This window comes from Carcharhinus amblyrhynchos, chromosome 5 (genome assembly GCF_965287045.1).
Source record: "Carcharhinus amblyrhynchos chromosome 5, sCarAmb.v2.hapA, whole genome shotgun sequence".
Taxonomy (NCBI): Eukaryota; Metazoa; Chordata; class Chondrichthyes; order Carcharhiniformes; family Carcharhinidae; genus Carcharhinus; species Carcharhinus amblyrhynchos.
Genome location: NC_137328.1, coordinates 70,511,213 through 70,535,486, shown reverse-complemented (window position 1 = coordinate 70,535,486; position 24,274 = coordinate 70,511,213). Strand labels below are relative to the sequence as shown.

Below are 24,274 nucleotides of genomic sequence, written 5' to 3'. Positions count from 1 at the left end.
GTTTACTTTCAAATAAACCGGTTGGACTTAAACCTGGTGTTGTCAGACTTTGTACTCCTGCAGACTGTCAGGAAGCTGTCCTGATGCAGGTGCAGCCTCAGGCTGGGAATTGGCCAGAGCCTTTCATTGTTGAGTCATTCCCACGGGGAGGGAAGGAGAGGCAGAGAGAGACTAGGAAGGGAAGGAGAGGCAGAGAGAGACTGGGGAGGGAAGGGGAGAGGCGGAGAGAGACAGTGGGGAGGGAAGGGGAGAGGCAGAGAACATAAGAACATAAGAAATAGGAGCAGGAGTAGGCCATCTAGCCCTTCGAGCCTGCCCCGCCATTCAATAAGATCATGGCTGATCTGTCGTGGCTCAGTTCCACTTCCCCGCCTTCTCCCCATAACCCTTAATCCCCTTGCCTATCAAAAACCTATTTACCCGCGTCTTAAATATATCTAGCGAGGCAGCCTCCATCACTTCAATGGGCAGAGAATTCCAGAGATTCACCACCCCTTGAGTGAAGAAGTTCTTCCTCAACTCTGTTCTAAACTGCCCCCCCCTTATCTTGAGGCTGTGCCCTCTAGTCCTGCTGTCCTTTCTGAGCGGGAAGAGCCTCTCCACCTCTATCCTATCCATCCCATTCATCATCATATATGTCTCAATGAGATCTCCCCTCATTCTTCTAAACTCTAACGAGTACAAGCCTAGTTTATTCAGCCTCTCCTCATAGTTCAACCCCATCAACTCCAGTATCAGCCTAGTAAACCTCCTCTGCACTCCCTCCAAGGCCAAAATATCCTTGTGTAAGTGCAGCGACCAAAACTGCACACAGTACTCCAGCTGCGGCCTCACCGGTGCCCTGTACAGTTGCAGCAAGACCTCCCTACTTTTATATTCAATCCCCCTCACGATGAAGGCCAGCATCCCATTCACATTCCTGACCACCTGCTGCACCTGCAGGCTGGGTTTTTGCGACTCATGCACAAGGACCCCGAGGTCCCTCTGCACCGTAGCATGCTGCAGTTTTTCACCATGTAAGTAATAGTCCTTCCTACCATTATCCCTACCAAAGTGGACAACTTCACACTTGCCAACATTAAATTCCATTTGCCAGTTCCTGGCCCAATCGCCCAGCCTATCTAGATCCCTCTGCAGACTTTCCACACCCTCCGCACAATTTGTCGTTCCACCAATCTTGGTGTCATCGGCAAATTTCAACACCTTACACTTGGCTCCCTCCTCCAGATCATCTATATAAATGGTAAATAGCTGAGGCCCCAGCACCAATCCCTGGGGCACTCCACTAGTCACCAACCGCCAATCCGAATAGCACCCATTGACCCCCACTCTCTGCCTCCTGTTTGACAGCCAATCCCCTATCCACGCTAACACCCTACCCCCAATTCCATGCCCCCAAACTTCTGTAACAACCTCTTGTGCGGCACTTTATCAAACGCCTTCTGAAAATCGAGAAACACCACATCTACCGGCTCTCCTCTATCCACCGCCCTAGACACATCCTCAGAGACAGTCAGTGGGGAGGGAAGAGGAGAGGCAGAGAGAGACAGTGAGGAGGGAAGGGGAGAGGCAGAGAGAGACAGTGGGGAAGGGAAGGGGAGAGGCAGAGAGAGAGACAGTGGGGAAGGGAAGGGGAGAGGCAGAGAGAGAGAGACAGTGGGGAAGGGAAGGGGAGAGGCAGAGAGAGAGACAGTGGGGAAGGGAAGGGGAGAGGCAGAGAGACACACTGGGGAAGGGAAGGGGAGAGGCAGAGAGAGAGACACACACTGGGGAAGGGCAGAGGGAGAGGGCAAGCAAAGATTGAGCTAAGCTTCAGGAACGCTGTTGTGTGACAAAGTTAAGCTCGTCAAATTGCTTGGGTGATCAAGTGTTATCTAGTTTGAATTTACTCAATTTTTCTCTTACATTAATTTTTTTTATCTTGCCAACTATTTCAGCTAGAATGCACAGTGCTGCGTGTGTATAGTACTGTATTTTGACTCGTTCGCTGGCATTTCCAGGCAATAAATGTTCCAAGGAACAACAACTTTGGTTGCTGTTTTGTTTTTCCTGGCATGTGTGGTCATGTTAATTCTCAAGAACATTGCTCACATCTCATGAAAGAATATATTACATTGCTAGAAAGACCAGAATTTGTTGCCTATTCCTAATTGCCGAAACCAAGTGGTAGTGAGTTAAAATGGGATCACATTGAAAAATAGTTTACAAAGTGCTGCTATAGTTCTTGATTTTGCATGTGCATACTCCAACAAGACCACTAGTAGTGTATGTTGACAGTATGGGCTTTGTCCATGTAAACACTAACTGTGTTAAATCTTGAAATGTTGAAGTCACTTGGTGATTTTATACCAATGTATTGGCTCAGTCTTGATGATAATAGAAGATAAACAACAAGACAAATAATGTTTTTATCTGTGATCAGTGTAATAATTCCACCTACTTTGTGATGTATTCACTGCAGATTATGGAAAATGACATAATTGCATGATTCCTTGTTGCAAAAAATGTTCAAACCTTTTTATCTTATACTTTCTAGAGGAAAGGATCATAAAATTTTAATTAGATGAGAAATGTATGCATTTATCTTTCAGTTTATTAGCTTTAATAACCTTTTGCCATTTTCCAAATTCTCAAGTTTTATAATGAAAATGAGTTTTGTTATTTCACCAATGCTTTAGCATCTTTATTGCTCCCTTGCAGAACTCCCTGTTTGTTCCCCATCCTGCCACGCAATTTTAAAAACTCTTCAACGCTGGGAACAAGTATTGCTTCGGCGTCTTGAATTATTTGGTGGTCCTCCTTCGGACTTCATCTCAATGCATTCCAGTGAAAGCACAATGTCTTCAGGTCCTGCTATTCTTGTCCATAAAGCATTGCTGGAACCCACCAATACACCATTCAAGTAAGAGGAATAAGCAAATAACTTTAATTATTCTAAAGTAGACATAACATGAATAAATATGATCCACAAAGTCAAAGTGAAAAATTTTCTATCCAGAGCTGCTTTCTAAATCTCAGTGATTTTGTTCAGTAAAGAAAGTCATGTTGTCTACTTAGTTCCAGATAATTAAGGGACAAACTGATCATGTAGGAACTTTTAGGAAAGGATGTGCCTTTTTTTCATTTTCAGTGATACAGTTGGGAGGATGGGTGTGGTGGGCAGCATCTGCTAAAGAGGCAATTACTGCACCATTGCAATTACTTTTTCCCTAGATCAAAACATCATACTGCACTTCCTGTAAAGAGACTTTGGCAATATCTCGTCAAACAGGAAGAAGTACAAGAGATCTTCATTAGAAATATTTTCACAAAGAAGAGATGTCAAAATGAGGTCAGTAGAACCGGAATAAATAAAATGTTTAAACTTATTTTCATCTTTGCCACCTACTTAATGTTACTATTCATGTTTTTCTTTCCACGTAAATGTAATATGTTATCAATGGTTGACGACAGCTAATTTAAAATTAAGTTGCCTATTTTCTACTTAAGCATTTAACTTGTACAAGAAATTTGATGATGAGTCAGAGTTACCTATTTCAGAAAGCTGGAGTTTTGTCTGGAATTAACTGACCTTTTAGTAAAGTTTATTATGAGTTCTACAAATTAAAGATCACGGCCAGAATTCTTCGATGTTGCCCATCCCACCACCACTACCAGCAAGAACAGAGAATTAGGCGCTCAACCAAATCTCTATTTTCAGCTGTGGGACAGGTGAATCACAGCTGCAGGCAAGGTCAGAGAATTCCAGCCAACTAGTATTGAGAAACAATTGAAATAAATTCAAAATGCATGACTGAGAAAGCAGAAAATTTAAAGTATTTTTGATGCAATCTTTTCACTGATCCTGGGAATGTTACATGCACAGCATGTAAAATTCTCCTGTTATATATTCTAGGGTAAGTAAGGTCTCCATAGCCCCAGATGACCATAGACTGCTTCCCTCTAAGAGTGAGAACTAACTGGTGGTGATTTTACCTGAGCATCACTACACCTCAGGCAAAGGGCAAGGTTGTGAAGGCAAGGCCTTCATGAATAAACTCAGCCAGTACGGGAATTGAACCTGCGCTGTAGGTGTCACCATCATGCACCAACCATCCAGCGAACAGACTCTCCAAATAAGTAAAATTACCATGTCCCGAATGACCATGGGCTGCTATCTCCCTTTCAGGGGGCTCTAACTAGTGGTGATTTAACCTAAAGATCACCACACCTCAGGCAAGTGGCAAGGTTGAGACAGTGAGGCGTTCATGAATAACCTCAGCCAGTATGGGAATCAAACACGTGCTGTTGGTGTCGCTTTACATCACTTAACCAGCCGTAAAGCTAACTGAGTAGTGCCATCACAAAGCAAGCGAAGAATGTATTTGTCTATCCATTTACTCATTTAAACTGCTGCACCAGATCAAACCTGTTTACTTATATTTTGTTTCTGTTTCTGCAATTGCAACCCTAACCTACCACCACCCCTCTGGGATGAGGCAGCAGGTACAATAGTTTTGTGGTTTTGTTATTGGATTAATAATCCAGAGACATGGCTATATATTTATATTTCAGTTGGTAAATTTAGGTTCAGTTAATTTAAATATTTTCTCGTTTGTATGACGGTCATCATTGGCAAGGCCGGTTTTAATTTCCTTGAGAAGGTGGGGAGTAAACTGCCTTTCTAAAGGCTCAAGTGCAATGTAAGTGCATCCAGTATTCTGTTAGGAACAGAGTGACAAAAGGAACAGCTAGTCAAGATGCTGTGTGGCTCAGAATGCAGTATGGAGGTGGTGAAGTTCCCAAGTGTGGCTGTGCCCTTGTTCTTCTAGGTGTTGGAGGTCACTGATTTGGAAATTCCTGCCAAAGAAACTTAATGAGTTGCTACAGTGCCTCATGTAGTTGGTGCATCGTGCCCTGGTAGTAGAATTGTTGAGGTAGAGTGGATAACTCTGGAAGGGATAGGGACAGTACTTGAGACAGAACGATGTCAGGGCATAAATGTTTACAAGGGTGGATGGGTTCCACGATGGTACTGAACTTTTTGAGTGTTGTTGGAGCTGCACTCAGCAAGACAAGTAGGGAGTATTCCATTGCCACTACCAATACTGCCAAGAATAGCATATGTGACAGTTAGATTAGTGTGTTACAAAGTTGGATAGGGTTTTCCCATGTATTAGTTCTTTTACTGCTTGCTGTAAGGCCAGTCTGGCAGCTTTCTCCTTTAAGGGCTCAGTCAGCCATTCTTGACATACAAAGAAGTCTTCCATCCAGAAAACATTCTGTATCTTGAATAAATAATTCTGGAATATAAAGCTAGTATGTCATTGTGGCCGTAACTTTACTTAATTCCTGTAAAAACCTTAATGCTGTACATATCTTTTAGGAAACAACATCTGCTATTCTAATCTAGTCTGTCCTGGAGGTGTTTCCAGATCTTTAGCAATGTGGTTAGCTTTTACCTGCCCTCTGAAATGGCCTAGCAAACCACTGGGCTGTATTCGAACCATTATGAAAAACTGTAATCACGCAAAAACTGCAGCATTTCAAGACAGAAGCTCACAATCACTTTCACAAGGGCAAACAAGGCAGGTCAATGCATGCTGGTTTTGCCAGTAGCATCTTTGTTCATGAATGAATCTTGAAGAAAAAAACTGTCCCCATTCTCCTGGCTGACATTCCCACCACTGCTGGAGCCAATCTTCCCATTCTGCTCACCGTACCCACCACTTTGGACTCTGCCAGCAGGTCAATCACTAAATTGCTCCAGCACATCAGAATTTCCTCCTGAATGTCAAGTCACACTGCAACAAAGATCTTTCCATCCACAACCATATCATGGATCATTACGTTTGGCCTTGTGCTCTGGTTGAAACTTAGCTCACCTTGCCTGTTACTCAAACCTTCCAACTCCCTTTCTTGTACTTCGCACCATCTATTCTGTCCATAGATTTTCAATGGCTGTATGGCACTGATTATTAAGTCACACCTTGGTTCTTTCCCCTTACTTTTCTGGCTCAACTTACCTTATTCCATCTCTCTAGCTCCTCTTTACTATCTGTGATATCCACTCCACTACCTTCACAAGCCTCACCTTGTGTTTTTCAATGAGCGAGCCTTCATTTTTATCCTTCTGATTTAAATTCAGTAATTCTAATCTCTATATAGCTCTTATCCTGTTGTCCTCTGCCTTCCTATCCTTTTTAAACTTCTGTCTTCATACAAACATTCCTACCCATGTTCATAGCCATTACTGAATGTTGCCTTCACTCTTCTGCTCCTGTGGTTTTAGGCAATCTCTTATCTCGCTGACCACTCTGTTTTCCTACTTGTTTCCTACTGGATTCCTGTTCCTCATTATCAGCCATTTCCTTGAATCTTGCCCCATCCACTTCTAACTTGGGGAGGTGATGGGCTAGTGGTATTATTGCTAGATTATTTATCCAGCAACTCAGCTAATGTTCTGGGGACCTGGGTTCAAATCCCACCAGCAGTTCGTGGAATTTAAATTCAATATAACCTACAATTAAGAATCTGCTGTGATCATGAAACCATTGTTGATTGATGAAAAAATCCATCTGGTTTATTAATGGCCTTCAGGGAAGGAAATCTGCTGTCCCTACCTGGTCTGACCTACATATGACTCCAGAGCCACAGCAATGTGGTTGACTTTCAACTGCCCTCTGAAGAAGGGCAATTAAGGATGAGCAATAAATGCTGGCCAGCCAACAACGTCCATATCCCACAAATGAATTTAAAAAAAAGTGCACCTCCTTCAATAATGCAAAGCTTGTGGACTTGTTTATCACTAAGCATCCATTCACCTACCTTAGTTATTCTCTTATTTCACCAAGCCAAATGCCTCCAGGCTTTCCTCTGCCTTAACCACAAAAAGATGTGTTTCTCTGATTCTCTACCTTGCCTCGTTTCCTCTCCAAGCTCATCCATCTTCTGATTGTAGCCAACCCTCTTTCTATGTTAGCTGATGTAATTATGTCTCCTCAAGTACTGTCTTTGTCACTTCAAAACTCCTCCACAAATCCACTCAGCCCCTTTGTTCTTGAGAACTGCTGCCCGATCACCAACCTCTCTTTCCTCCCCAAAGTCCTTGTAAATGTTTTCAATTGCTAAATCCATGCCCATCATACTTGCTGCTCCCTGTTTGAAGCACTCTAATCAGATTTATGCAACCACCATAGTGTTGAAACAGAAAATCAAAAGTGACACCTCTGTGACCATGATATAATTCATCTTTACATGATATCAAGAAATGGCCAAAAGCACTGGCTACTGCAAAGGCAATGGACCCTGACAACATCCCAACAATGGTAAGACCATAAGACATAGGAGCAGAATTAGGCCACTCGGCCCATCGAGTCTGCTCCGCCATTCAATCATGGCTAATATTTTTCTCATCCCCCTTCTGCCTTTTCCCCATAACCCCTGATTCCCTTGTCAATCTAGAACTTATTTGTCTCTGCCTTAAAGACATTCAATCACCTGGCCTCCACAGCCTTCTGCAGCAAAAAGTTCCACAAATTCACCACTCTCTGGTTGAAGAAATTCCCTTTCATCTCTGTTTTGAAGGATTGTCCCTTTAGCCTGAGGTTGTGCGCTGTGGTTCTAGTTTTTCCTACTAGTGGAAACAGTCTCTTCATGTCTACTCTAATCCAGGCCTCACAGTATCCTGTAAGTTTCAATAAGATTCCCTCGTATCCTTCTAGACTCCAACCAGTACAGACCCAGAGGCCTCAATCGTTCTTCATACAACAAGCTCTTCATTCCAGAGATCATTCTTGTGAACCTCCTCTGGGCCCTTTCCAAAGCCAGCACATCCTTCCTTAGATACAGGGCCCAAAACCGCTCACAGTGCTACAAATGGGATCTGACCAGAGCCTTATACAGCCTCAGAAGTACATCCCTGCTCTTGTGTTCAAGCCCACTTGACATGAATGCTAACATTGTATTTGCCTTCCTATTTGTTGACTGAACCTGCACGTTAACCTTAAGAGAATCTTGAACAAGGATTCCCAAGTCCCTTTGTGTTTCTAATTTCAGAAGCATTTCCCCACTCAGGAAATATTCTATGCCTCCATTTCTCTGTCCAAAGTGCATAACTTCACACTTTCCACATTGTATTCCATCTGCCACTTCTTTGCTCACTGTCCTGTCCAAGTCCTTTTGCAACCCCCTGCACCCCCCCCCCCCCCCCCACCGCCCCACCGCTTCCTCAGTGCTACCTGTCCCTCTACATATCTTTGTATCGTCTGCAAACTTAGCAATAGTGCCTTCAGTTCCTTCTTCCAGATTGTTAATGTATATTGTGAAAAGTTGTGGTCCCAGCATCAATCCCTGAGGCACACCACTGGTCACTGGCTGCCACCCTGAAAAAGACCCCTTTATCCCCGTTCTCTGCCTTCTACCAGTCAGCCAATCCTTTATCCATGCAGGATCTTACCCATTATGCCATGGGCTCTTTACTTATTTAACAATCTCCTATGTGACACCTTGTCAAAGGCCTTTTGGAAATACGTCCACTGGTTCTCCTTTATCTAACTCCCATGTTCCCTCCTCAAAGAACTCTAACATATTTGTCAGATATGACCTCCCCTTGATGAAGCTGTCCTAACTCCGTTCTATTTTATCATGCATTTCTGAGTACTCCACGAACTCATCTTTAATAATGGACTCTAAACTCTTGCCAATGACCATAATCAGGCTAACAAACCTGTATTGTCCTGTCTGCTGCCTGCCTCTCTTAAACAGCGGTGTTACATCAGCTACTTTCCAGTCCTCTGGTACCCTCCCTGCCTTTAGCGATTCCTGAAAGATCGCCACCAATGCCTCCACAATTTCCTCAGCTATCACTTTTAGAATCCTGGGGTGTAGTCAGTCTGGTCCAAGTGATTTACCCACCTTCAGACCTTTCAGTTTCCCCAGAACCTTCTCCTTAGTGACGGCCACTACACTCACCTGTGCCCCGATTCTCCTGGAACTCTGGCATCTCACTGGTGTCTTCCACCGTGAAGATTGATGCAAAGTAACTATTCAGGTTCTCTGCCATTTCTTTGTTTCCTATTATTACTTCTCCAGCCTCAATTTCCAGTAGTCCAGTGGCTATTTTTGCCTCTCTCTTTTATATACTGAAAAAAAATCTTCCTATCTTTCATATTACTAGATAGCTTGACTCATATTTGTCTTCTTCCCCCATATTGCTTTTTTAGTTGTCCTCTGCTCACTTTTAAAGGCTTCCCAATCCTCTGGCTTCCCACTAATCGTCGTCACTTTGTATGCTTTTCCTTTTGCTTCTATGCTGTCCTTGACTTGCCTTGTGAGCCATGGGTGCCTTGTCCTCCCTTAACATGTTTCCTCCTCCTTGGGATGAATTTCTGTTGTGCTTCCCGAATGATCCCCAAAAACTCCTGCCATTGCTATTCCACAGTCTTCTCCACTAGGCTCCCTTTCCAATCAACTCTGGCCAACTCCTCCCTCATGTCTTTGTAATTACCTTTATTTAACTGTAACACCGATACCTCTGATTCCAGCTTCTCCCTCTCAAACTGCAGGGTAAATTCTATCATATTCTGCTCCCTAAGGGCTCCTTCACCTTAAGTTCCCTAATCAAGTCAACCTCATTACACATCATCAAATCCAGAATTGCCCATTCCCTAGTAGGCTCTGTCAAAAGCTGCTCCAAAAATCCATCTTTTAGACATTCCACAAATTCCTTTTCTTGGGATCCATTATCTACCTGATTTTCCCAGTCAACCTGCATATTGAAGTCCCCCAAGATTATTGCATTGTAGTATTATAGACTTGTTGTGCAGAACTAACCTTGACCTTAGTGAGGCTGAATCAGTACAGCTATAACACTGGCATTTACCTGACAATGTGAAAAATTATCTAGGTTTGTCCTGTCCACAAAATGCAGGAGATATCCAACTTGGCCAATTACCACCATTATCCACCACCTTAAGCATTCACTTCTTCCACCATGGACGCACAATGACAGCAATCTGTACCATTATTGATGTGCTGCAGTAACTCCCAAGGTACCTTTTAACAGCACCTTCCAAACCTACAAACTCTACTACCTCAAAGAGCACACCGACATCAACCTGCAAGTTTTCCTCCAAGCCCCACACCATCCTGACTTGAAGCTATATCATCATTGCTTCAGTAACTCAGTCAAAATTCTGAAACTTCATTTCCAACAGCACTATGGGTATTCTTGCATCATATAGACAGCAACAGTTAAAGAAGATCGATTACGACTATCTTTTCAAGGGTAATTGGGAATGGACAATAAATGCTCACCAGCAATTACCACATCCCATGAATCATTTTTATAAACTCTTCTATCACTGAGTCTGCAAAACTGCACAATATTCCGACTGTAGTCTGTCTAAATTATTATTGATCATCAGTTCTTGTTGTATTCAGTACCACTGTATAGAAAATCAATGATTTTGACTTTTCATATGTTTATTTGGTCCCTTGAATCTCTGTTCATCAATTCCATTGAGAAATTTAGCAATTGGGGCAACTTTATATTACCTGTTCCCTTTCTCAAATATACCACTTTATCTATCTATTTTGAACTATAATTACCCTGTGTCTGTCCATTCTTGTTGGTGGTATGTCACCTCTCATCATGTACGTTATTTCTTATAGTTTGCCATGCCCTTTATTTCTAATCAAGAAATGAGCTTCTGTAGTTCTAGTAATTGCTGAGTAAATTGAGTCTATATTCTCAGGAATTCAGAAGAATGAAAGGTGATCTCACTGGAACATTCAGTATTATGAAGGGGCTTTGTAGGGTGGATAGTTTCAGAAAAAGGGGTTGATCATTCAGGATTGAGCCGAGGGAAAACATTAGAGGATTGTGAATCTTTAGAATTCTGTACTCAGAGCATTGTGGATGCAACAACAATAAATGTATTTAAGGCTGAGAGAGAGGAATTTTTGTCCCCTCAGGGAATCTAGGTCTCTGTTGAGCTGGCAAGAAAGTGGAGTTGAAGCTCAAGATCAGCCATGATTATGTTGCATGGCAGAGCTGACATGATGAGCTGTATAGTTGTTTCCTCTTGCAATTTTTATGTTCTTATATAAATAGCATTGTCCTGTAGCCCCTGGATTTTATACTGCTTGCTTGGCAATGCTTAATTGAAATATTGTTTATATATATTTCAAAGGTTACAGAGCAATAAGAATATTTGTTGAGCTTTGCTGAACAAGGAGATATGTTGCCAAAGTTTTTTGTCTTGCACTCATCAGGAGAGAATCACAAGCATACCAATTGTAAGGGAACAATAATTTATAGTGCATGAGGTGAGTTAAGTTTGTTTTAAATTTATTTATCAGTGTCACAAGTAGGCTTACATTAACACTGCAGTGAAGTTACTGTGAAAATCCCCTAGTAGTCACACTCTGGCGCCTGTTCAGGTACACTGAGGGAGAATTTAGCATGGCCAATGCACCTAAACAGCATGTCTTTCAGACTGCAGGAGGAAACCAGAGCATCCGAGGAGACCTGTGGGAAGAATGTGCAGACTCTGCACAGATAGTGACCAAGCTGGGAATCAAATTCAGGTCCTTGGCGCTGAGAGGCTAACCACTGTGCCACTGTGTGCCTATTGAGAGAGTCTGCACAGATAGTGACCCAAGCTGGGAATCAAACTCAGGTCCTTGGCGCTGAGAGGCTCACTGATTGGCAAGTGGACTCGAGTAGAGGCTTTGCCATGTAGAAAACATCATGGAGCAGTTAACTGCCAAACTTTTGTTTAAATTCAAGCCAAGACAGATCAACATGGAATGGTCAAGACATTGCCACGGGCAGTGAACCAAAGAATGGCAGCTCCTCGAGCTTTTTGTTATAGTTGAAAAAGGCATGGACATGCTCCTGTGTCTGCAAAAGACAAGGCCTTGTATGTGAGTAGCTTTCAGCACATGTGAATGAGCCACGATGCAAACTCAAAAAGGCAACCTGTGTATCATACAGATAATGTGTATGAATTTCAGTGCTGGTATGATGACAGGTATGTAGGCAGTACATGCCAGTGACTGATGGATTGTATCAAATAGTAGGTCACTTGGGCTGTTTGCAATAGGCAAAATACTGACATGACGCAATCAGCCCATGCTTGCAAAACTCAAATTTAAAGTTTATTTATTAGTTACAAGTAGGCTTACATTAACAATGAAATGTAGTTACTGTGAAAATCTGCTAGTCGCCACATTCTGGTGCCTGTTCAGATACACTGAGGGGGAATGTACCACAGTAAATTCACCTAACTTGCACATCTTTGGATTGTGGGAGGAAACCAGAGTGCCTCAAGGAAACCCACGCAGACGCAAGGAGAATGTGCAAACTCCACACAGGCAGAGATCCAAGTCAGGAATCAAACCGGGGTCTCTGGCGCTGTGAGACTGCAGTGCTAACCACTACGCTACTGTGCCACCCCAAAACATAGGACCCGATTTTACCATCAAGTTGCACCATGTTCAGATGCAAAACCTTGGTAAAGTCAGGTGTGAGATGAGTAGCGCGAGACCAGCCCTCTTCCACGCAGGTTCCCCCTTTACCAAAGGCTCGAAAATGGCCGCAATTGGGACTGTGTCCGAAATAGGTGTGATGACCATTTAAATGCATTTGCATGCACTTAAATTGACCTTACTGGCTCTTCCCCCTTTAACACGACGTTCCCCCATCCAGAATTGGCACTAAACAGACATGCTCCACAAAGTCCAATTCAGGCATTCCAGTTAGGAGCTAAGTGCCAAGTGTCTGACGGCTCTCTGCTTGAGATTGATTTTGTGTGTGGGGGCGGGGGGGTGTGTCCACTGTCACTCTGTCTGAGATCAGTGAGGGGAGAGGGGGCAGGAGCCTGCGATCGGTCTGGGTAGAGGAGGGGGTGGGGGATGAGTAATGTTGTGGGGGCCAGGGGAGGCATTATCTGGCTGGGAGCAATGTAATAGTGGAGCCGCATGTTATCATTTTTTTTTCTGAGCATGTGCAGTTGGAGGTGCCGATCGGAGTTGCAGGATTTCATTAAGCATTAAGCCCCATCCTTAGGCTTCTGCAGTGCGATTCGGAATCGCTGATATTTTTGCAGGCAGAGTGCATGTGGGGGTGCCTCAGAACAGGTCTAAAAGTTAAAAAGAAACACTCCCAGTTTCAAGTCCACCCAGCACTTAGAATCAAAATGGTAAAATAGGGCCCACAGTGTCCAATGTTAGATATGATTCTACAATTTAGTGTCTAACGATAGATGTGATTCCACAATTTAGTGTGCAACATTAGATGTGATTCCTTGAAGGACATGGGCAGCAGATACTAGGGAACATCACTGCCTGGAGGTTCACCTCCAAGCTGTTCAGCATCCTGACTTGGAAAGATATCACTGTTCCTTTGCTGTCACTAGATCAAAAACCTGGAACTCCCTCCCTGACAACACTGTGGATGTTCTAAACACTCGAAAGGCAATATTCCAAGAAGGCAGCGATGCCCACATCCCTCCTGACTGTGCTAAGGGTTACACTGACAGTCAGTTTATGGTTTTTAGTTGAGCTCACAGAGTTATTCACTTGTGCGCTAGAAGCGACATGTATTCCTTTGCAGAGAGAAGAAGCATGTCCATACATTGTGTCCTTTTCAACTAAACAAAAGCTTTGGTTAATTCCCCATAGCAATGCTTTGACCAATCAGAGTTTATCTGCTGGCTTACATGCAAACAAAAGGTTGGCAGCTCTCCGTGCATTCTCCATGTCAAAGCCCCTACCAATCAATTAGTGCCCTCGTCTCGTGCAGTATGACTTGATGTTCCCTTGACAATTGGTGTTCTTGCAAATCTGTACTGAGAAGTGCAAGATGAAAAGTTTCAGCATCATGTCTCTCTTTTTCAGCAATACTGAAGTACTGTACTACCAACCAAACAACTATTAGCTGAGCTTGTAAAAGCAAATACCACTTGTCTCAAATATCCAATATAATCCTGTTAAAAATGTTAAAAGAAATGAGAAGCCTAATTTTATCTGGAAGATTATTGTGTGTTGTTTATTTCAGATTAGGTGAATAGAACTTTCAAGTAGTGGCAGAAAAATGTAACATGTATATGTAGCGCATATTCTTAGATTCTGTAATCCTTTTCACTTTTTTATATAAACAGCACAGCTTCATCTTTAGCAATGTTTTCTAATTCATGCTTAATTCATTTTTTAAACCATTTGTCTTGTGGCTGTTCTTTGTTCTGTGATGTAGTCAGTAGACACCTCCACTGAAACAATCAGAAATTCTATGATGGAGGAACCTAGCATCAACAAGGTACAGCGCAATTGTTCATAACCATCTCTGGCACTGAATGTCGTGCTCTCCCCAGGAAATACTGTTCTGTAATGTAATGTTAACATCTCTTAACAAATTTTGACTAAATAAATGTCTGAGTCTGCATTTTGGCATCTATAGATTCAAATAATCTCATAAATCAAGTACTTGGGGAGATCACACATGAAATTAAGTTCATAAATTGCCAGGGTTACAGTATTTATTCACTATATCATGTATTTGGAAATATGAGCATTTCCTCTTACTTGATATGCTGGTGGATTATAAACAGGTATGGGTTGGCTTTTCCTTTACTTGCGAGAGTGCTTATTTTGACATTGATATTTTTAGCATGAGGTAAAGTTGCTATTTTTCACGACTGTGAATGTGTTTCATTGGAACTTTAAATAATTAATGCAAACATGCGTCAGAATTGTGAAAATTAAGCTGGCAAGAAACGAGGAGCACTACTTTACACATTGAATGGCTGAGAGCCATTAAAGCAGTTTGAGGATTCTGCTCAAATGGTCTTTAAGAAGTCGTCTTCAAATACCTTCTCTAATGGCTGGTAATATGTTAAACGTTGCAATTGGGAAAATGTTTGCTACCCATTATATTTTGCTGTGGTCATGCAGGACTTACTAAATTTATATTTACCATTTAAATTCTGATTATAATTTCTGCAAATTATGCCTTTTGAAAACACTCCTACTTTGTTTGAACTGTAGGGATGTAAACCATTAAGCCCCTTTTGCCTGTTGCTCCGTTTCAGCAGATTATGGCTAATCTGTACCTCTACTCCGTTTTCCTAGCATTGATCTATATCCCATTTTGGGGTCGAATAATTCTACATTTCCACTACTTTTCCTGTGACCTGATCTAACTCCTGAAAGGCCTTAATCTAATTTTAGGATCATGTCCAGTTCCACCACTGGGACAAAAACTTTTCTGTATCTACTTTTAAATACTGAAATTAAATCATACGTCTATCTTCTAAACGCAAGAGAATTCAAACCAGTTATGTAACCAATCTTAATTTAACCCATTTAAGGTATGTTTTTATTTTAGTAAATCTCTGCTGCATACCTCCAAAGAAGAATATTGCCTCTGTGTTACCCAGAACTGAATGTAGTACTTCAGTTGGGGTCTGACCAAGGCTGTACAACTGAAATCTAATCCTTTTTATACCCTGTATCCCAATCTATATGAGATAAATCTTATAATTCTATTAATATTTTTGATTACTTACTGTATTTAGGCTTGGACAATTCCTTTTCTCATCATTTTCTAATCATTTGCATTTTGAAGATGTTCTGAATTTTTTTAATCCAAAATGTTTGACCTCAAATTGAAATCCCACCTGCCAGAGTTTTGCCCACTGACTTAATCTGACACTATATTTTATGAACACTCATTTTTTAAGAACAGTAATCTCAACAAAACAATCCCCATTCTATTTTTACTGATTTCCAAAACAGAGAGCACCCATGGTTTCTGATAGTACTTTGCTCCTAGTCCTCATTTCCTTTTCAGCTTCCGGCAGATCCTCACTCTGCCTGTTTCCAAGCTGTTCCAGCTCCAGACATAAACTGGCTGTACCTGAGAAATCTCACAGGGAGAAACAGCTCAAATCAGAAAAAGCCTCCCTGCAATCTGGCCGCAGCAACATGACATGCTTGTAGATATCCCAAATAGTGACTGAAATAATTTGTCTTTAAAATGCCATTTGATACTGGGAATTGCATAGATTAGTTGTATCTCTAATGGGACTGTAATCTTATCAGACTCACTGACTCAATTTGGAAGCTTTGGGAGGCCAACGTTTTGTTTAATTTTACCTCTATACCTCTAACTCTAACCCCTTTGAATAAATATAGTCTTTTTTTTTAATTATAAGTACCTTAGGGTGTTTGCCAGTTTCTTAATCCAGTTTTCTTTTCATTTAGCCCCTTGCATTTAAATACTCATTTCCCAAAGCTAAAGATTATACTTCTAATTTTATAATTTGGATGTTTTAGATATTTATAACAGGAAATAAGAACAGCATTAGAAGGTGTATGAGAAAAAAGCAGCAGTTAATATAAAAGGGGATCCAAAAGGCATTGGCACGTAAATAGCAAAAGGATGGTAAAAGGAGGAGCAGAACCAATTTGCAATTATAATAGGGATCTATCCATGGAGGCAGAGGGAATGTCTGAGGTACTAAGTGAGTAACTTGTATCTGCCTTCATGAAGAAAAACAATGCCACAAGGTTTTTGTCATAGTTGGACATTTCGTAAGCTAAAAATGGATAGAGTGGACATTAGAAAGATTGGCTGTACTTCAGCATCACTAGCCCAGGTGCATCTGAGGATGTTGAGGGAAGTAGTGGTGGAAAATATGGAGCTACTAGCTATCATTTTCAAATCCATAGATACAGGTTGGTGCCAAATGGTTGGGAAATTGTAAATGCTACTTCCTGTTCAAAAATGTACCAGGATAAGCCCTGCAATCACAGATCTCAATGGTGGGAAAACATTTAGAAACTATAATCCTGGGCAAAATTAACAGTCACTTGATAAAATGTGGATTAATTAAGGAATTTTAGCACAAATTTGCTCAGGGCACTAGTTTGAGGTAGCGGAAAGGGTTGACGAGGGTAATGTGACTTGCTTAAAGCTTTCAGTAAAGTGCCAAAAAAAATTCATCAGCAAAGTTGAATAGAACAACCAATGGCAGCATGAATGCAAAGTAAGTTGAGGGACAGGGAACAGAGAGTAGTGGAGAAGTTCTTTTTGGATTGGAAGAAGGTATAACAGTGGAGTTTCCCAGAAGCCGATATTCGGACCCCACTTCCCTTGATTGAAATTAATGACCTAGATTTGAACGGCAGGGCACAATTTCAAAACTTGCAAATACATTTGGACCTATTGTGAACTTTGAGGAGGATAGTGATAGACATCAAGAAGTCAGCTCCTGGAATTGATGGGCACGTGGCAGGTGAAACTTAATGCAGAAGTGCAAAGTGATACATCTTGCAAGGAAGCATTAGGAGAGACAATGTAAACTAAAGGATACAATTCTGAAAGGGAATGCAGATGTTTATATGCACAAATTGTTGAAGGTGGCGGAACCGGTTGCATAAGAGATTAATTGGGCATCCAGGATCTTGGACTTTGTAAATAGGGACATGGAGTTCAAAAACAAGGAAGTTATGATAAACCTAATAAACAACACTGGTCAAGCCTCAGTTGGAATATTGAGTCCATTTTTGAGCATTGCTTGAAGAGGATGTATGGGTTTAAGTTTACTTGTTTCACAAATAGGCTTTCATTAACATTGCATGGTAGTGGAAAGGGTGCAGAAAAGAATCATGAGGATGCTTCCAGGATTAAGTGACTTCAGTTGTATGGATAAATTGGTGAAGCTAAAGCTATTCGTGTTGTGCAGCATTACCACCATACTAAATAGGCTAGACTTCAAACAGATCTAGCAACTTGAAACTGGGCACCGATGTGATATTGTGGGCTATCAACAGCAGCAGAATTGTACTCAACCGCAATTTATGTCCTGGTGTATCCTCTATTCTACCGGTACCACCAAGCCAGAGGCTCAACCCTGGTTTATTGAAGAGCAGAGGAGGGTATCCCGAAGCAACACCTGTCATGCATAAAAATGTCAACCTGATAAAACTGTGTCACAGGGCTATCTGCATGCCAAATAGCATAAGTAGTAAGTGATAGACAGAGCTAAGCAGTTCACAACCAGCGGATCAGATCTAAGCTCTGCAGCCCTGCCACATCCACCTGTGAATGATGGTGGACAAAGAAACAATTCACTGAAGGAGGAAGTTTCACAAATATCCCTATCCTCGATGATGGAGTAGTCCAGCACATCAGTACAAAAGATATGGCTGAAGCATACATAACAATCTTCAGCCAGATGTGTCAAGTGAATGATCGATTTTGGTCTGCTCCAGAGGACCCATTATCACAGATGCCAGTCTTCAGTATATTTGCTTCATTACATGTAATACGAAAAAACAAACAATGGCACTGGATATTTCAAAAGTCTTGACAACATTCAGGTAATAATACTGAAGACTTGTGCTCCAGAACTTACCACAGCCATAGTCAAGCCGTTCCAGGAGAACTACAACACTGGCATCTACCTGACCATGTGGGCAATTGTCCTCATTTGTCCTGTACATAAAAAGTATGACAAATCCAACCTGACCAATTACCAACTCATTTGTCTACTCTCGATCATCACTGAAGTTATGAAAAGCGTCATGAATAGACTGTGAAGTATTATTTGCTTAGCAAAACTGGCTCTGTGAAGCTCAGTTTGCATTCCACCAGGATCAGTCAGTTCCTGACCTCATTATAGCCTTGGTTCAGACATGAACAAAAGAGCTGAATTCCAGAAGTGAAGTGAGTGTGACAGCATTTAATATCAAGGCAACATTTGGTTGAGTCTGGTATAAAGGAGCAACAAAATAGCAATCAATGGGAATTCAGGGAAAACCTCCACTGGTTGTAGTCATACCTGGCACAAAGGAAGATGGTTGTGGTGTTTGGACGTCATTCATCTCAGTTACAGGACATCACTGCACAAGTTTCACAGGATAGTATCCAAAGCCCAACTATCTTCAGTTGCTCCATTGATGACTTTCCTTCCATCATAAGGTGGGATATTCGCTAATGACAGCACAAGGTTCATCACCATTTGTGACTCTTCAGATACTTATGCAGTCCATGTACAAATGCAGCAAAACTTGGCCAAAATCCAGGCTTGGACTGGTAAGTGGAAGCCACACAAGTGCCAGGCAATGACATCTCCAACAAGAGAGAATCTAACCTAATGAGCAATAAATGGGCTAGCAAGTGACATCCACATTTTTTTTATTCATGGATATCGCTGGCTGGCCAGCATTTATTGCCCATCCTGAGTTGCCCTTGAGAATTGGTGGTGAGCCACCATCTTGAATCTTGCAGTCATGTGCTCTTAGAGAGGGAATTCCAGGATTTTGACCCAGCGAAAGAACGACAAAATATTCCCAAGTGAGGACGGTGAGTGACTTGGAGGGGAACTTGCAGGTGGTGGTGTTCCTTCTAGATGCAAGTGATGAAGGGTTTGGAAGGTGCTGTCTAAGAATCTTTGGTGAATTGCTGCAGTGCATCTTGTAGACAGTACACAGTGCTGCCATTGAGCTTCGGTGGTGGACGGAGTGGATGTTTGTAGATGTGGTGCCAGTGAAGTGGGCTGCTTTGTCCTGGATGATGTCAAGCTTCTTGTGTGTTGTTGGAGCAACAGCCATTCAGACAAGTATTCCATCACACTCCTGACTTGTGCCTTGTTGATGGTGGAAAGGCTTTGTGGAGTCAGGAGATGAGTTATTCGCTCCTGTGTTATTAGCCTCTGACCTGGCCCTTGTAGCCATTATGTTTATGTGGTGAGCCCAGTTGAGTTTCAGGTCAATGGTAACCCCAAGGATGTTGACAATGGGGGATTCAGTGATGGTAACACCATTGAATGTCAAGGGGCGGTGATTAGAGTGACTCTTATTGGTGATGGTCATTGCGTGGCATTTGTGTGTCGCGAATTAATTCAAAAAAATTAGCTTTCAACAAGAAGATTGAGAGGAGATTTGATAGTTCTAAATCATGGGTCTGGACAGCGTAATAGGGAGGAACTGTTTCCATTGGTGAAAGGATTGAGAAGTCGAGGACACTTTTAAGGTGATTGGCAGACAGGAAAATGTAATTATGACAAAAGGAAGAATCTTTTTTATGGAATGAATGATTAGGACTTAGAATGGACCACCTGAAAATGTGGTGAAGGCTGACTCAGTCAATGCTTTCAAAAGGAATTTGGATAATTATCCAAAAAGAGAACATTTGAAAGGTAGGCTACTGGGATCAGCTAAGTGTATTTTACAAAGAACTAGGATTGATATATTGGGCCATATTGCCTCCTGTGCTGTAACCATTTTCCGTGGACTGCAGCAGTTCAAGCTGGCAGTCATGGCCACCTTTCTGAAGGCAATTTGAATGGGCACTAGATACTGACATTGCTGCATAACATATCCTATATTTGAATAAAAATAAATCCACTCCTTCATTAGCACTCGTCTACACTGTGTCTCTTGACCATTACAATTTTCTCCGGTCGTGCAACCAGTCCCAGACTTTTGTTTGTGTTCTGCCTATCAATAGTTCCTACTCCCCTCACTCCGTTATTGTTAGCGGACCCATCAGCCAGTTAGCCTCATACCATCTCTACTCCAAACTTCTGCCTCTCAAGTTCTCTCTCTACCTTGAAAACAATGTTCAGAACCTTATTTCTGATCAAGCGTGGAGTCACTCTTAATTATGTCTTCTCTGGCTCAATGCGTTTCCTTTTATCAATTTTTTTTTCACTTTTCACCCTTCTTTGAAGAACTTTGGGGCATTAATCACATGAAAGGTACATTTATTTTTAAAAATTTGAATATACTACAGGGTACCAAGTTAATCTGATCGGTTCTGATTGTACTGGATCAGGTGAGAAGTACGAAAGTAGCTTTCTGTTCCTACCTACTTGTTAAATTAGTAGTTTCTCAGTAAAATCATTTTGTTAAATATTGTTGTCAGTCTTTGGTATAACAGTTGCTTCTTGATTACAATAACAATAGTGGCACTGTTGACTGCTAATATAAACTTGCACAAACCTGAAATCCAGAATGGAAAAATAGCACTTTGCCAAAATGCCGAATTGAACAGTCTGACATTTGATTGTATGATAGTGATGTTACAACTGCACAACATTGTTTTAATTCCAAGAAGGTATAACTAATGTACTAAAACCCTCTCTAGTCTTGTACTGGCTTATGCAAAATTGCTGACAGTGAATTTCTGAAAAAAAATAGTTGGCAACTTCTTGCTGTACAGTTCTAACATTGAGTTACACTCCAGTACTATGAGCAAACAGATTGAACTGTTATTGTACGCTGTGTGATCTCTTTCTGCTTTGGTTTGTAAAGGTGGAAGCTGATTCTGGTTACCCTGGTGGAAGGGCAAGGATTGTCCATAAAGAATCTGACATCATTACAGCATTTGCAATTAATAAAGTGAGTGAATGCATATTTTCATCAAAAACGTCAGTTTGCTCATTTCTTTGAAAAAATTTGATTTAGTATTGCCATATGTGTTAGGATACGATGAAAAGAATTGTTTCTTGCCTGCTGTACAGACAAAGCATACCGTACATAGAGAAGAAAAGGAGAGGGTGCAGAATGTAGTTTTACAGTCATAGCTAGGGTATTGAGAAGGATCAACTTAATACAAGATAGGTCCATTCAAAAGTCTGATGGCAGCAGGGAAGAAGCTGTTCTGGAGTCGATTAGCTGAGAATTTTGTGTCTTTTTCTTGATGGAAGAAGGTGGAAGAAAATATGTCCTGGGTGCGTGGAGTCCTTGTTTACGCTGCTGCTTTTCTGAGGCAGTGGGAAGTGTAGACAGAGTCAATGGATGGGAGGCTAGTTTGCATGATGGACTGGGCTTCATTCACCACCCTCTGTGGTTTCTTGTGGTCTTGGACAGAGCAAGAGCCAAGGTGTGATACAACCAGAAAGAATATTTTTTATGGTGCATCTGTAAAGGTTAGTAATAGATGTATCGGACATGCCAAATTTTCTTAGTCTGCTGAGAAAGTAGAGGCGTTAGTGGATTTTCTTAACTATAGCATCAGCATCGAGGGACCAGGACAAGTTGTTGATGATCTGGAACCTATGCTGGAATTCCACCGCATCTTCTGCCATGGAATTGGAGCAAGTGAGTGGTGGACAATGAAATGTCCGTTGACCTCAGGTGGGAATTTCTGGCTTCACTCAAGTGAACCTGTACAATCCTGCCCCTAGAAACTTGAAGGTGTCATCTATTTCCATTTCGTCCCCATTGAGGTAGACAGGGGCATATCCTCCACTATGCTTCCTGAAGTCAGTAACTTTCTCTTACATTTTGTTGACATTGAGGGAGAGATTATTGTTTATTGTTATCGCATAAAACAGTGTGCCTCTCAACTAATAAATACTGGTTTCAAAAATATAATGAACCGTGCATCTAATGAAATACTGTTACTACTGTACAAGGGGGACAACATTTTATAGTGCAGACAATTTAATTTTTGTCACCTTTCAACACCACATTTTGACATAACTCTGCTTTGTTAATGTTTTTTAGGCTAATCGGAACTGTGTTGCCATAGCCACAAGTCATGATATCCAAGAGTTAGATGTGTCTGCTATCCTGGCTACCCAGATCTACACTTGGGTTGAAGATGAATTTGAACTCGAACCAAAAGGGTACGTATAATGAGCGTCAATTTGATGTAATTGAGAACACCATGTCGTTTGAAATAGTCTTTATATAGTCATCTAAATTTCTAGTAGCATGCATTATCCTTCAGTGATTGTTTTACTTCTAGTTTGGAATTTCCTAAATAAGACCATTCTCAGCTTGACAAAAAGGTGTCACTTGTCACTTGTAAAATAAGAAGCTAAATCACTGTGTTTTCACTGGAGCTACTGTAGATATGCCTAGTCATTGTTAATAATATCCTTCTAAAAACAAGTGAGATTTTTGATGATTTTTAAACCATTTGTCTATATACTATTGACATTTGGTGGTATTGGGACTGAAATAGTAAAGTTGTTGAAGCATCCAGAACTGTGGATTTATACAGCCCCAACAATGCACAGAAATATTTTCTTCCAATGTGACTTTTACCCTTTGAACAAAGATATTTGGAAATATTAAAACAGAATTTTTCTCAGAGCTGGTTCTGAAAAGTTCACTTAATGATCTAGTTGCCCAATTAGCTGTGTGATAGATGATGTGTTTTCAAACATGATGGATCCAATACCAATAAAAGAAACTCCCAATTGTCACCCAAAGATTCTTGAACACTGACAAACGTGGATATGATTGAAGGAAGTAACACATGATGAGGAAATTCTGTCTGTTGAAAAGTGTGCATATGATGTCCTTTGAAGAATTGATTCTTTATGCTTCCACTGGTAAAATGACTTGTTAACATTTAATGGTTATTTAATGGGAATCTCCATGAGCATGAAGATTGAGCTCGCTGCTAACACGTGTGGAACAGTACGGTGACTTCCTTTGAAACAACATGAGTGACTTCCTTTGAAAAATTGAGAAAATTTAAATATTAGAATTTGCCTGTAAAGATGCAATGCTGGTTATGAAATATTTTATCTCTGGCTTAGTTTTTCCAATTTTCTAATGTTTCTTCATAGATCAGATGAGTTTCTGGTAGTCCATGCTAGAGACGATTTTGGTGATTTACAGTGCAGCACACCTTATACACCCAGTGTTCCTGGCACACCAATAAATATGCCATGGTTGGGCAGCATGCAGACTGGCCGAGGGGCATCTGTGGTGAGTGTAAACATTTCAAGAAAATTTCTTAAAGAAATACTTTTTCTTTTTCGCCGAAATACTTTTTTGGCGCAACTTGTGGGCCGAAGGGCCTGTTTGTGCTGTAGTGTTCTATGTTCTAAATAGCATTTCTACTCAAACTGATATTAATATAACATCAAATAATTGATACAACAATGAGAAAAATTAGTACTTTTCCACAAACATTAGCTTCAGCTTTCAAATTCCATTGATTTTGATCTTCCAGGACTCCTTAGACTTTAATGCAGTTCCCGAGGATTATAAGATAGCAAACATAATACTCTATTTAAGAAAGGAGGAAATGGGGAACTACAGGCCAGTTTCTTAGCATCAGCAGTGGGCAAAATACTAGGACCTGTTGTTTGTGATGTGGTAACAAGGTAATTAGAAAATCAAAATATAATTATCAGAATTTATGTCCCTTTGTGAAAGAGAAATCATGTTTGACAAATTTATTGCTAGTTTTTTGAGGGTGTACCTAATAAGGGTGGGTACAGAAAAAAAGCAGTAGATGCAGTGTATTTGGATTTTC

The 24,274-nt window shown here is 41.2% G+C and overlaps 1 protein-coding gene across 2 annotated transcripts in view; it reads left to right on the top strand.

Annotated features, from left to right (window-relative positions):
- Positions 1-24,274, top strand: part of dmxl1 (Dmx like 1) — a 193,217-nt gene that overhangs the window by 150,936 nt on the left and 18,007 nt on the right. The window contains exons 32-37 of one of the 2 annotated variants that reach the window (XM_080188966.1): positions 2,701-2,902; positions 3,214-3,331; positions 14,240-14,302; positions 21,307-21,393; positions 22,504-22,625; positions 23,580-23,721. In XM_080188966.1, coding sequence (XP_080045092.1) covers positions 2,701-2,902; positions 3,214-3,331; positions 14,240-14,302; positions 21,307-21,393; positions 22,504-22,625; positions 23,580-23,721 — 734 coding nt within the window. The remainder of the gene's footprint in view (positions 1-2,700; positions 2,903-3,213; positions 3,332-14,239; positions 14,303-21,306; positions 21,394-22,503; positions 22,626-23,579; positions 23,722-24,274) is intronic. The other variant, XM_080188967.1, reaches the window with a different exon arrangement.